This window comes from Coregonus clupeaformis, chromosome 12 (genome assembly GCF_020615455.1).
Source record: "Coregonus clupeaformis isolate EN_2021a chromosome 12, ASM2061545v1, whole genome shotgun sequence".
Classification (NCBI taxonomy): Eukaryota; Metazoa; Chordata; class Actinopteri; order Salmoniformes; family Salmonidae; genus Coregonus; species Coregonus clupeaformis.
The window spans coordinates 60,847,994-60,863,302 of record NC_059203.1 but is presented as its reverse complement, the minus strand read 5'-3'; the positions used below and the strand labels follow the sequence as shown (position 1 = coordinate 60,863,302).

At 42.8% G+C, this 15,309-nt stretch overlaps 1 protein-coding gene across 1 annotated transcript; it reads left to right on the top strand.

Moving 5' to 3' along the window:
- Positions 1–993: 993 nt before the first annotated feature.
- Positions 994–13,802, top strand: LOC121578322. Its single transcript, XM_041892629.2, has 3 exons — positions 994–1,712; positions 11,801–11,988; positions 12,791–13,802. The coding sequence occupies exons 1-3, from the start codon at positions 1,113–1,115 to the stop codon at positions 13,008–13,010; spliced, it is 1,008 nt and encodes a 335-aa protein (XP_041748563.2). The 5' UTR covers positions 994–1,112; the 3' UTR covers positions 13,011–13,802.
- The last annotated feature ends 1,507 nt before the right edge of the window (positions 13,803–15,309 follow it).

The window sequence follows — 15,309 nt, the reverse complement described above, 5'->3', positions numbered from 1 at the left end:
TCATGGTTCGGGCTAGGCCCCTTAGTTCCAGGGAAGGGAAATATTAACGCTACAGCATACAATTACATTCTAGATGATTCTGTGCTTCCAACTTTGTGGCAACAGTTTGGGGAAGGCCCTTTCTTGTTTCAGCATGACAATGCCCCCGTGCACAAAGAGAGGTCCATACAGAAATGGTTTGTCGAGATCGGCTGTAGAATAACTTGACTGGCCTACACATAGCCCCATCGAACACCTTTGGGATGAATTGGAACGTCGACTACGAGCCAGGCCTAATCGGCCAACATCAGTGCCCGACCTCACTAATGCTATTGTGGCTGAATGGAAGAAAGTCCCTGCAGCAATGTTCCAACATCTAGTGGAAAGCCTTCCCAGAAGAGTAGAGGCTGTAATAGCAGCAAAGGGGGGACAAACTCCACATTAACACCCATGATTTTGGAATTAGATGTTCGACGAGCAGGTGTCCACATACTTTTGGTAATGTAGGTTACATGTATTGAAGAGGCTCGATTAATCTCTCCCGGGCACCCATGTAGCGTTTGCATCGGCTGAAAATTGATTACATTGGTGAGCGAGGTGCCCCACTCTGTCTGACTCTGCTCTAAACAAACGTGATTTAGCCTAATTAAGCACGTGTAGTAATTGTTAGGATTCTGTGTTTTCCCATGCAAAGGTGATTGCTTTTGATAAAGATCGCTTTATCTGCCTTCCCAATGAAAACTACTTGGAAAATTCGAAAAAAATATTTCATGGAAAAGAGACGATGCACCTGCTGCCTTATTGACAAAATGACCTATCGGCTCAGATTACTGTTCGATTGGAGAATGGAACTCCTCCCTCCCCGCTTTAGCCTGATAATGTGACGGGCCTTTGCCGGGTTCAACCCAGCCCAGTTTAAAATAACTCCCTCATTATTCCAGTTTTCACCTACATGCGGGCTCGTTATTGGTGGAGCCATGTCTGTCCCCTATTGGCTGTGCCACACACGACCTAATCAGCAGCGCGAGATGGATAGCATGTTGATAGCTATTTTTATTAGTATCCTCAACAAATGTTAGTTTATTTGAACTCATCCGCTTTACAGTCCGTGCTTTGTTTATAATTTGAGAGACATGTTTTTGTGTCCAGGAGCGAGGCTCTCGGCGACGGCTTTGGAACAAGGTTTAAACTCCACGACGGCATTGCAAGCAGCGGCGCAACTTAAAACAAACAGACTAACGTTAGCTGACATTACCTGCCCATTGCCATTACGTAACATACATACATTCAAATGTTCCCGAGCTTTTTGTGGATATATCGGTGGTGATGGTTGGGAAAAGGATGATTCTGCACTTTCGCCTGATGGAAAGCGAGAAAAAAGGGAGAAGGATATGTTTTCCGTCAAAAACCGGGACTCTGTTAGTTTCATAATCACGCATCAGGAACAATTAACTCGAGTAAACTCATTTGCTTTCAATCTCTCCAACAAAAGTAACCGTAAAAGTTTCATCAGCCGTACACATAACGTCACTAGCCCAACGCTTTATCGGACGAATGAAGGCCAAAGCTGGCAGAAGAAACTGAACGTAGATGCACTTGAATCTGTGTTTACGTCTGGCGCCAATGTCTGCAATCATCGTTTCAATCCCACATCGACTGTGCAAATGAGAGCTTTTTCCTCGGTTGATGTCGCTCCCAAACGGGTGGAGGACTTGCCCGCAGATCACAAAGTGGTAAATTCAACTTTGAATGCTATTTGTTTAACCCATGTGACTGTGACATCGAATTTAACAATGTTTGACCGTCAATCATGCCAGTGGTGTAAAGTACTCAGTGGTGATTTAGCATGTAAATCTTGGTGGGGCAAACAAAACAAACATTTGGGGGATGCATGCCATCAAAGGCACAACACAAAACAATACATTCACTGCACTATACCGGTGACAAACGGTGCCCACAATCTGTTAAGGCCTACATAATGCTGTCCCAACAGCATTCCCAACACCTTACCACTACTACACCACAGTGGAGTCTTGTCTGGCAGCGAAACAGTTCATTCGGCCTCATTTACTGCCTTTAAAAAAAAACATTGCTGATATGGCTGACTTGCTTAAACAAATGTGGTTTCTACTGACAATTGAGATGTTCAAAGTATGGCATAAGGGGACGAGCGGATAAGAGGCAATCCGTAATTTCGATTAAGACATTAATGAGCGAGTTAGGACGGACCTAGTCAATATAACTATTTGTTAAGCACTTTTGAAATGCACAGCGACAGAATTCAGAACATGGGCCGTCCTTAGTGTTCTCCCTGTAGACCAAGTCAGAACCTTATGATAAATAAAAGGGTGCATATAAGCAGACAATTCAAGTTCTTAGAATATTCAATGATTACATTTCTCTAAAACAGGTTATAGGCTACATGTGCACTACCAAGTCAGAACAGTAGGCGAAATTAAGAGGGGAAAAGGGACCAAATCATTAGGGTGAGGCACATGGGCTACTAACAGCTTACTACACAACATACACTTAGTATTACTTTCTTGCCTTCTGAAAGTTTTCAGACCCTTGACTTTTTCCACATTTTGTTACGTTACAGCCTTATTCTAAAATGAATTAAATTGCTTTTCTCCCCCTCAATCTACACACAATATCCCATAATGACAAAGGAAAAACAAGTTTAGAAATGTTTGCTACTTTATGAAAAAAATCATATTTACATAAGTATTCAGACCCTTTACTCAGTACTTTGTTGAAGCACCTTTGGCAGCGATTACAGCCTTGAGTCGTCTTGGGTATGACCCTACAAGCTTGGCACACCTGTATTTGGGGAGTTTCTTCCATTCTTCTCTGCAGATCCTCTCAAGCTCTGTCAGGTTGGCTAGGAAGCATTGCTGCACAGCTATTCTAAGGTTTCTCCATAGCTGTTTGATCGGTTCAAGTCTCAGCTCTGGCGGGGCCACTCAAGGACATTCAGAGACTTGTCCTGAAGCCACTCCTGCGTTGTCTTGGCTGTGTGCTTAGGGTCGTTGTCCTGTTGGAAGGTGAACCTTCTCCCCAGTCTGAGGTCCTGAGCGCTCTGGAGCAGGTTTTCATCAAGGATCTCTCTGTACTTTGCTCTGTTCATCTTTGCCTCAATCCTGACTAGTCTCCCAGTCCCTGCCGCTGAAAAACATCCCCACAGCATGATGGTGCCACCACCATGCTTCACCGTAGTGACGGTGCCAGGTTTCCTCCAGACGTGACGCTTGGCATTCAGGCCCAAAGAGTTCAATCTTGGTTTCATCCGACCAGAGAATCTTGTTTCTCATGGTCTGAAAGTCTTTAGGTGCCTTTTGGAGAACTCCAAGCGGGCTGTCATGTTCCTTTTACTGAGGAGTGGCTTCCAGACGGCCACTCTACCATAAAGGCCTGATTGGTGGAGTGCTGCAGAGATGGTTGTCCTTCTGGAAGGTTCTCCCATCTCCACAGAGGAACTCTAGAGCTCTGTCAGAGTGACCATCGGGTTCTTGGTCACCTCTTTGACTAAGGCCCTTCTCCACCGATTGCTCAGTTTGGCCAGGCGGCCAGCTCTAGGAAGAGTCTTGGTGGTTCCAAACTTCATCCATTTAAGAATGATGAAGGCCACTGTGTTCTTGGACCTTCAATGCTGGAGAAATGTTTTGGTACCCTTCCCCAGATCTGTGCCTCGACACAATCCTGTCTCGGAGCTCTACAGACCATTCCTTCGACCTCATGGTTTGGTTTTTGCTCTGACATGCACTGTCAACTATGGGACTTTATATAGACAGGTGTGTGCCTTTCCAAATCATGTCCAATCAATTGAATTTACCACAGGTGGACTCCAATCATGTTGTAGAAACATCTCAATGATGATCAATGGAAACCAGGATGCACCTGAGCTAAATTTCGAGTCTCATAGCAAAGGGTCTGAATACTAATGTAAATAAGGTATTTCTGTTGTAATTTTTTTATAAATTTACAAAAATGTATAACCTGTTTTTGCTTCATCATAATGGGGTATTGTGTGTAGATTGCTGGGGATAAAAAAAATATATACATTTGAGAAAAAGGCTCTAACGTAACAATGTGGAAAAGGTCAAGGGGTCTGAATACTTTCCGAAGGCACTGTACATATCTCCCTGGCATATTACATAATTTATGCAGCAGCATACAATACATTTTTGGACTCACCTTGCTTGTTGTGCTGTGCTCACTTGAACAGGAAGGTGGTGCGGTGGTCCTTCGTGGGCAAATTTTGTCATCAAACTTTGTCATCAAATTCTGGCATTCTCTGGATTTATGATGCTTTCAAGACAACTGGGAACTGGGAATCAAATCATGATAACGTCAGTGATCTTCAGGTCGTAGCTCTAGAAAGAGGCCCGAGTTCCCGACTTACAATTCCGAGTTGGATGACCGTTCAAAACGTATTTTCCCAGTCGGAGCTCGTTGTTTTTCCCCCCGAGTTCCCAGTTGTCTTGAACTCACTGAAGTCAGTTTTCCCAGTTCAGAGTTTCCAGTTGTTTTGAGCGTGGCAGAAGTCATGCTGGCTTGACAGCATGACCAATGTTGAATGTTTATCCTTTTAAGCTTGGAAAAGAGACCCTTAAACCCAGACTTGGGTCCACACACCCACTCCACTGAATAGCAGGCTAGTGATTGCTTTGAAATGCTTGCAGTTAGCCACTGATTCCTTCCAAACCACTCATTGTTGAATTTGCAATTTCCAACTTGTTGTGTAATGTGTATGGCCGATGAGCACGGATACGTTTTATCTATTATTTCTCTTCATATGACAAGGATTAAAAATAATTTGCCAGTTGATTGTCGACTTGATTCATGATGATGACTGCTAGCTAAGATTTTGTAAGTATGATGTTGACATGATCAGTCCAATCAGTGTTGCCAGGTTAAGCAAACATTTCTAGCCCAATGATCCCTCAAAACCCGCCAACAAGGCCTGAAAACTAGTCTACATTTTTCTTCCAGCAGCAAGAGAGGAGTTCGCACATTTATCTAAATACTTATGGACAAATTGCTTCTGCATTTCTCCCTTTGTTATTGGTTCATCACACCAAATTATTTAATTTGAACTATAGAAGTGATTGATAGTGAATGGTTAAGAGGTATGTTTTTTTCAGAAAATATTATTGTGAAATGGTGTTAACACAATGTTAATCATTGAGAAATAGTATTAATACAAGTCACATTGCTCTAAAATAATCGTATTCCTTTAAACTGGAGTATTAAAATCTCTAAGCCCTAAAAGTTCGCTTTTGGCTTCTTTTCATAATAGATGTCAATGTGTAGAGATAAGTACTCACCAAAACAGTAGTGCTGGTTTGGTAGTAACCCTCCATCTAGAGGATCCCCATACAAGTTGGTGCTGCTGCTGCCATTCCCCATATGTTGCTCTACAGAGAGTAGAGGAACAGACCTAGATTAAATGAGGGATGAGTTAGAGAAACAGGGGGAATGAGACTTTACAGACAGATGACTGAAGGAAGTGTCTGTGTGTGTGTTCTGCTCACCCCCAAATTGCTGGGTTAGGCCAACCAGGAGCCTCACTACCAGGTTGAAGCCATTTATTGGACTTTAGGGGACACTCAGCAACAAGGTTTCAGCCAGTGAGGGGCCAAAGGAGGTACATGCTCGTGCTCCTACCATTCCTCATCACCACATAACAGAGAAAGAGAGTAGAGGAACAGACAGAGATATCATGAGGGGTGAGTTCGAGAAACAGGGGGAATGAGACTTTACAGACAGATGACTGAAGTGTCACAAATTGATTAGTAGATGTCTGTGTTTATACTCAGAAATAACGCTTGTAAAAGTTATTCACCCTGGTTTTTTCTTGTGTTTAGCCAACTCCCTGCCCGTATCCAGTGCACTCTTCTGCTGTGAACTCTGTTCTTTTTTGTTCCACAGATCCAAACGATTCACATCAAATTGAACTATTTACAGTCTGTTTCCTCTTCTTTTAGATAAGAGGGTTGTCCTTATCTACCTCAGCCTGTTGTGCTGAGTAGATGTCAGCGGTGAACAATGAGAGCATCCTTGCTGACGGTCTGAATTTGTGACGGCCTGAATTTGTGGCAGCATATGTCGTTCCTTTCAATGTGGGCTCGGACTCTCATGATGTTCTCAAGGGATCTTTCCTGTATTCTGTTTCTCAGCTTGTTGTTAATCAGTGTCATCTGGGAGATGGCATGTTTAACAGCAGCATTGCTGAATGGCAAAGAAAGCATGGAGAGAGCAACATTTCCAAGTTCCTGAAAAACACTGGACGCTCTGGCTATTTTTTGCCAACGTTTACTGATACCGGCCATATTCAACGGGTGTTGAGCATTCGTAAATTCGTCAGTTATTCTGCGCTCTGGTACACTCAGACGAGAGTGCTCTGAAATCGGAGTAGATAGCCATAGCGAATTTACCATCTACGTCTATCGACAGTTGTAGCAGTGACCTCATAAACATTCTATTGAAATAGTTACTTGCATAGAGGAGTATTATGTTTAGACATGTAGCTAGCTAGCTAAACAATGAACCATAATCCCAACTCATAACGTTACTACCCTGCATGAATCTGCAGGTAGCTAACCAACTAGGTTCAATGTTAGCTAGCTAACATTAGGCTATAACTAGCAATGCAAATGTCTCTGAGATACGAATAATATTACTACACAGATCATAACGTAACGTTAGCTAGCTAGCCAGCCAGCTAACGTTAGCTAGCTAGCTAACAGTACACTTTAATACTTTAAATGAAAACGACTTTCTGACAAAATTAGAAATGTGTAATATCTGAAATTGTAGCTAGCTAGACTATCTTACCCGTATACATGGATGGACACTTCTCCCTTTCTGTCACGGATGCCATGGTTGCCCTTAGTTTGAAGATGTAAACCAGAGACAGGTGTTTTGTACAATAGCCTTCTGTGTGTTCCCTTTTCGACTCCAATCTGCATATATATATATATATATATATTTTTTTTTTGTCATTTAGCAGACGCTCTCCAGAGCGACTTACATATTTGCAATCAAATGCCAGAATTGTCTCTGTCTCCTTAGCTATCATACTCTAATTCCACTGATTTCAAAACTTGGTCCTCCAGAAAGTGGAGAGCAACACTTATGTAGTTCTACTACGTGATATCTTTCAAAAAAAGCCAGGATTACCTACACAGACTGACCAGCTCATGTTTATAGACAGAAGCGTACTACATGGCAGACTAATCCGAACTCATCTCTCGGCATGTCCAGCCCACTCATTATCTCAGCCAATCATGGTTAGCGGGAAGCTTGCTGTCTTTTTCCATGGCTAAACCAACTAGGCTTGTAATTTAACAATTTTATTCGTATTTACAGATTGCATACAAGTTTGTTATTAAGGCACATGAAAGTTCACATGTTCCAGAAGGCATTTCTGCCAAAAAATCGCAACTTTCTAATGGCCCTCCTGTGAAGTAGTGACGCATGACATACGCCTAGTTTCCTGAAACAAGTCATATATTCAACATTTCGTGGAAGAACATTCACTGCTTTGGAGTTGCAGGGAATGATGCACATATTTAATGTAAACGATATTCGGATTCAGTGTTTGAAGTTTTGTCAGGACAGAATTGTTTTTTGCCACACATTGTATTGCTGCCATCTGTGGCTAGACGGATGCTGTTGTCAATGTGCATTTTATTGTCATTAAGAAACTTGAACATTGCATTGGCAATGGTCCGTGAATAACCAGGTGGAATGTTGATTATTCCTCCAGATGTCCTTATGATTTCAGAGTTTCTTGCTTCGGTATCTTATCACCACACACAGTTGCTTCTTGGTTGTGACATCAGTACTGTCATCAATAATCAATGAGTAAGACTCATTCCCAATGTCCTTTATTAGTTCCTCATGCACTGCAGGCCCTATAACTGCATTTATGAGCGCTGTGCATTTTGTTCTGTGGATATTGATTCCTTTCTTTGCAGTATCTTCAACAACACATCCCAGGTGATCTACAGTTGCAATGCTGGAGTGGCATGCAATATGTGCAGCCATCTGTAACTCTGATCGTTTAACTGTGTTATTATCTCTTACAAATGTAGTTCCTGTGTCAAACAATGTTCTTGCATTAGAAAATGGAGTAGCATCTCTTTTGTGTTTCTCTGCTTGTGCATGAGAAATACCTACAGTAAACCTTTCTGTTATCTCCTGGGATGCTCTTAATCCATTCCATTATACCCGGTTCTCTTTCCCAGTCTTTGCAATATTTTTGCCCACTTACCTGCCATTCTGACAGTAGAATAGTGTCTAGCCAGTAAACTAGCGTGTCAAATCGGTTCGTTCCCATGTCCTCACCTCTGCTCGTTGTTCCCTCTCCTGACTTCAGCTTTCTGGCCAATGACGTTAGCTAGCTAGCTACATACCCAGAGAGAAAGCACATTGTTCGATTCTCTCTGAAACTGTTGGATGATTATTATTTTTTGTAAGGTTAAGTATTTTTAAAACCAAATACTTTTATTAGACTTACTCAAGTAGTATTTTAAGGGGTGACTTTCACTTGTACTTGAGTCATTTTCTATTAAGGTGTCTTTTTACTTTAACTCAAGTATGACAATTGGGTACTTTTTCCACCACAATCATGCCCCACTTAGCTATGCCAAACATTGCGACTCTAAACCCTGTGGCTGTGATTTTGGGTCTAGTCAACTGTTGCAGTTGTCTAAATGTCAGACTGTTACCATGGTTACTCCATGGATTATCAGTCTTACCCAAGTCCACCTAAAAAAAAGACGCAATAGTCTCTAACGTTACAATCCAGAATGTTCAATGCATTTATATTTACCCTTACTCTACCGGTTGTGCATGCTGTTGGTCCTTTTGGCGGTAGGAGGTGGAGATAGGGTATCCAAAGGAAAGGGTCGTTTACCCTATTTTTTGAGGTGCTGGTTGGTTCTGTCACTAGTATTTTCAATCTCTTCACGCACAATATGGCAACAATAGCTGAATGTAACCAAACTTAGTTGACCCCACCCCTCAAACATCCCATTGGTTCCTGCATGACCCCCCATTTCCTCTTTTGAATATGGGTCAAAAGGGAAATAGAAGTATTATCTGAGTTTCTTCACCCCCGCCTACCAGAGTCTTCCTTGCTAGCTAGCGGTGTCCTTCGCTCCCGCCTGCCGAATACCTGCCCACACTGTCGTTAACAGAACTGCAGGAAAACGGTGCCAGCACAGGCGGGGCCAAAGGGCATTGTCTAGCGGTCGCCCCCGCCTCCCGCTAGCATAGCAGGCGGGAGGCTGGGGTGACAGCGTGTACTAACTAGCTTGATAGTTAGCAACACTGTGTGCTTGCTTGTTAGTTAGCTAGCACACAGTGTCGCCCCCGCCGGCTGTGTACCGGAGTCCTCCTTAGGACTAACTGGCTAAGTTAGCACACAGTGTCCTTTGGTCCCCGCCTGCCGATCACCTGCCCTCACCGTCGATAACAGAACTGTGGGAAAACAGTGCCCTACATGCGGGGGCGAAGGACACTGCCTACCGGTGTATGGTTAGCTAGCTACCGTTTACGCCCCCGCCCCTTCTTCTGTGGGGTTTATCAGCGGCTGGCATCCAACATTATTGTACGTTAACACCACCTAATTTACTGGAGAAACCCCCGTATCCCTCCTGTCCTAACTTCAAAATGGATCAATAGAAGTATGAAGAGGGGTTCCTGCCAATGCAGGAATGCCCAAATGCAGGAACACCCTGAATTGCGGGCTGCAATTTCACCCTTCTCTATCAGCTCTGGTTCGGTTATGCTCGGCCATATAGAGAGAAATAGTAATGGCCTTCTTTTTGTAGGCACTAACTGCGCCATGGTTCGTTGGACAAAGCCTATGAGGAAAATGAATTTTTGGATAAATGCCAAAAAAATATGTTCTGTGGTAAACATAGGCTTAGGAGATGTTATACGTTTTGTATGAGAGAATCTTGTTTCTCATGGTCAGAGTCTTTAGGTGCCTTTTGGCAAACATCTCTGGAGAGACACTCCCCATCCAACCTGACAGAGCTTGAGAGGATCTGCAGAGAATAATGGGAGAAACTCCCCAAATACAGGTGTGCCAAGCTTGTAGCGTCATTCCCAAGAAGCCTTGAGGCTGTAATCGCTGTCAAAGGTGCATCAACAAAGTACTGAGCAAAGGGTCTGAATACCTATGTAAATGAGATATTTACATTTGCAAAAACGTCTAAACCTGTTTTTGCCTTGTCATTATGGGGTATTTTGTGTAGATTGATGAGGGGGGGGGATATTTAAATCAATTTTAGAATAAGGCTATAATGTAACAATGTGGAATAAGTCATGGGGTCTAAATACTTTCCAAATGCACTGTATCTTTTAATCATAATTCAGAGTAGATATTTAACATCGTTTTTGGAAAACTTGGTCACATAAAGAACTGAGGGAGATTTTACCATCATTCTGATACTACATTTTACATCTGCACTGTTCTTTGAGTAAACGTGTTTTTGTAAAAATTTCTGTGTACATTTTTTAAACTAGTCCTTGTGCACAGTTGTGAGGTTTATTTAACTTTTCAATCAATAGTTTTTGTTTGGCTTACTTTTAAAGTGAAAAGTCTGTCATTCTGTTTCCGTGGAATTGCCTTTCTCTATCTATCCAGAGAGAGAGACTCTGTATTTGTCCAAATTTTGAGTCTGCTTGATGCGGACCGTGGCTAGTTATTTTCTACTCTGCTATGTCAGCCCCTCCTGGATTCCTATTGGTCTTGGAATGAGTTGTTGGCCTCCCTGTGACACTCAGCAGGCAATATCATAGCACTCACCACTCTCACTCTGACTGGCAGTGGTACAATAATGTACACTCCAGATTACACTCCAGCTTCTACCCTCTGTGTGTTTATGATTTGCATCTTATTTGGTTCTTACCTATTGGAGCACGGCTGCTTTATGGGGCTGACTATAGCTCTATGTCTACCCTATAATACCTCTGTATTCCATGCCAATAATACAGGCCGACGCTCTATTGCCCCTACTACATGTAATCTCTGGAAGTGTGTGTGCTGCCCTGCATGCCGCAGTACATGTAATCATCCTACAGATAGTGTCTAATCTCCCTTCCTGTTCATCTGAGTGTGTCTGTGGCCCTGGGTTCACAGACAAAGAGTAATCACAGCCCCGCGTCATGTCTCGTGAGTGAAGCACCCGCCCGCCTGCCATCAGCTACAGGCCTCTCAGACGATCTCCTTTCTCTCCCAGTAGATTACATGAATAACACAACACTTCTCCAGGCAGACTCCATCTAATCAGCTGACTCAGTAGTACACTGATTCAATATTCAATAGAGTCTGCAGTACCCAGGCTCGGTCAGGACCCCCAGGTTTAATGAATAGTGTGTGGAATGGTTGGGAAGGGTGCTGTGGCTTATTATTCAACATATTGGCTATGTATGATGCATATATGTATGATAAAAGCACATTATGACAACTGCTGATGTAAAAGGGGCTATATCAATTTGATTGATGATGGTACCTGCTTGTTTATTTTCTGCTGAATCATAGGCTGAGGCTCGCACTTCTTACTCTCACTTTCTAGACTCACTCAACCAAACCCATAGGTGAGTCTCAACTAATACAAAGGCAGAATTCTATTTCACATACATTTCATGACTACTTTTTGAATTAGACTATTTTATATGTGGAACCAGTATTGATCTTCCTCGTCCAGGGCTCATTTGAAAATGATGTAAATCTCAATGTGACTTCCCTGAGTTTAATTAAAGGATAAATACAAAAATGTATATCTCTCTCTGACCCGATCAGGACCAGACTCCAAAGGAGGCCTCAGCCAAAGGCCCTGAGGAGCCCAAGGTACCGGAGCCTGAGGAGGACAAACCTAGCAAGACCCAACAGCTGAAGAAGATCTTTAAAGAGTACGGAGCAGTGGGAGTCTCCTTCCACATATGTATGTCCCTCATGTCTCTGGGCATGTTCTACCTCGCTGTGTCCAGGTACTGTATGTTGCAAGACTTCAACAGTATTTGTCACATATACAAAAACATTAAATTTGTCTTCCCAGTTGACATGGCTCTGTTCATCCCAAACTGTTTGAGGCCTGAAAACATCTTGATTGATTTTGTGAACTACTGTAGCACTTTAAGCACACTGCATTCAGTCATTTCACATGCCATTTTAATTTGGAAGGTGCCAATGACAATAGGGGGAAGGCCCTCGACTGATTGTGTAATGTAGGCCAAGCTGTTGTTAGTAAGACTGTCTGTAGCCGTGGACTCATGGCCTGGTTATGTGAGCACCATCTCTGACTGACTGCCTGCCTGCTGGCTCTCTGCCAGCCCAGTAGGCTGAATACCAGAGGGATTGAGTCCAGATTATCAGCCAGCTCACAGATCTCCCCTTATAGCTGTAATGGCCCTTGGATTCAACACCCTATTGGCCCGCCCGGTGCTACAGTTCACTAAAACACCACATAATTGCTGTGGGAGAGACATGGGGACATTCTGAAATGGCACCCTATTCCCTATAGTGGTCTGATAATACATTGCAGTGCAATAGGGAGCCATTTTATACTTAGTTAGATGAGTGTAGAGCAGCATTCTAATGGGATGAGCAATTAGAAACTTTTGATACATTTGATTACTTAATAGTTTATTTCTTCATAAAGCCTTTCAATAGTCTGCATCTTTGAGGTACAAGTTAGCAATATCCAACAATTGCTTTGAGGACCATGATGAAATCCTATCCAGTGCTAAAGTTATATGGCTCCCTCTGGTGTGTGTGTGTTCCTCTCCACAGTGGGATCGACATGGCTGCTATCCTGTACAAGATAGGGTTCAGTGAATCTCTGGTTCAGTCCAAGTTGGCAGCAGGGACAAGTACGTTTGTCCTGGCATACGCCATCCACAAGCTGTTTGCTCCGCTCCGTATCAGCATCACTCTGATGTCAGTGCCTCTTCTTGTACGACACGTCAGAAAGACCGGCCTCTTCAAGACACCCACCTCACCTACACCCTGAGTGGCTGAGACCCCAACCACCTCTAACTTCGATAACTGAGACTTTCCAAATATTACCAGGGTTTTTTTCTTAAGAAATTCAGGATTTCTGGAATCAGGAGGGAATAAGCTGTGAGAAATTCCTCCAACCATCCATCATTCTTCAACTGGAATTTCTGCGGGAGGAAAAACAGAATTTTGAATCTCCTCGATAACCCACCGAGGCTCACTTTTAACCCACCTGTAAATCAATGGCGGTCTGTGCCGTTTTAAGATTTTTTTATGAGCATGTTCTTATTTCTATTACAGTATATTGGATGACTGTCATTCATATTCCATTCACCCAGCTCAATGTAACATCGATAGGTTTAGGCTACTACAAGATACTCAATGTCCCTGCACCCATCATGAGGTTGCTACAACCTAGTTTATGAATGAATTTTGAGTAATCAAGGTGACAGACAGTAACACATTAAATACCGCCGTGAACTCTCGTGCCTGCATCTAGCTGATCTAGGGTGTGATCATTAGTCCAACAGTTGCAAATGAGAGATTCTATTGGACAAATTCAGGTATGTTTATCCCCGTTCCATTTAAAAAACGTTTTTAAACAGAATCAGCAGAATGAATACACCCCTGATCACACGCAAACACAGATCACTTTCATAGCAGCCATATAAAAACAGCATGATCACTTTGCTCGTTGTATACAGTGCATTCGGAAAGTATTCAGACCCCTTGACTTCTTCCACATTTTGTTATGTTACAGCCTTATTCTAAAATGTATAAAATTGTTTTTAGAATTTTTTTGCAAATGTATAAAAAAAAAAAAAACGGATTACATTTACATAAGTATTCAGACCGTTTACTCAGTACTTTGTTGAAGCACCTTTGGCAGCGATTACAGCCTCGAGTCTTCTTGGGTATGACGCTACAAGCTTCAAATACACCTGTATTTGGGGAGTTTCTCCCATTCTTCTCTGCAGATCCTCTCAAGTTCTGTCAGGTTGGATGGGAAGCGTCGCTACACAGCTATTTTCAGGTCTCTCCAGAGATGTTCGATCGGGTTCAAGTCCGGATTCTGGCTGGGCCACTCAAGGACATTCAGAGACTTGTCCTGAAGCCACTCCTGTGTTGTCTTGGCTGTGTGTTTAGTGTCATTGTCCTGTTGGAAGGTGAACCTTCACCCCAGTCTGAGGTCCTGAGCGCTCTGGAGCAGGTTTTTCATCAAGGATCTCTGTACTTTGCGCCGTTCATCTTTGCCTCAATCCTGACTAGTCTCCCAGTCCCTGCCGCTGAAAAGCATCCCCACAGCATGATGCTGCCACCACCATGCTTCACCGTAGGGATGGTGCCAGGTTTCCTCCAGACGTGACGCTTGGTATTCAGGCCAAAGAGTTCAATCTTGGTTTCATCAGACCAGAGAATCTTGTTTCTCATGGTCTGAGAGTCCTTTCGGTGCCTTTTGGCAAACTCCAAGCGGGCTGTCATGTTCCTTTTACTGAGTGGCGGCTTCCGTCTGGCCACTCTACCATGAAGGCCTGATTGGTGGAGTGCTGCATAGATGGTTGTCCTTCTGGAAGGTTCTCCCATCTCCACAGAGGAACTCTGGAGCTCTGTCAGAGTGAACATTGGGTTCTTGGTCACCTCCTTGACCAAGGCCCTTTTCCCCCGATTGCTCAGTTTGGCCGTGCGGCCAGCTCTAGGAAGAGTCTTAGTGGTTCCAAACTTCTTCCATTTAAGAATTATGGAGTCCACTGTGTTCTTGGACCTTCAATGCTGCAGAAATGTTTTGGTACCCTTCCCCAGATCTGTGCCTCGACTCAATCCTGTCTCAGAGCTCTACGGACAATTCTTTGACCTCAAGGCTTGGTTTTTCCTCTGACATGCACTGTCAAATGTGGGACCTTTATATATATATATATATATATATATATATATATATATATATATATATATATATATATATATATATATATATATATATATATATATATATATATATATATACAGGTGTGTGCCTTTCCAAATCATGTCCAATCAATTGAAATTACCACAGGTGGACTCCAATCAAGTTGTAGAAACATCTCAAGGATGATCGATGGAATTAGGATGCACTTGAGCGCAATTTCGAGTCTCATAGTAAAGGGTCTGGATACTTATGTAAATACATTCTAAAAACCTGTTTTCGCTTTGTAATTTTTTTTCTTCATCCATTTTAGAATAAGGCTGTAACGTAACATGTGAAAAAAGTCAAGGGGTCTGAATACTTTCCGAATGCACTGTGTATAAGTCCTTCTCGCAACTATCTATGCGTTCTC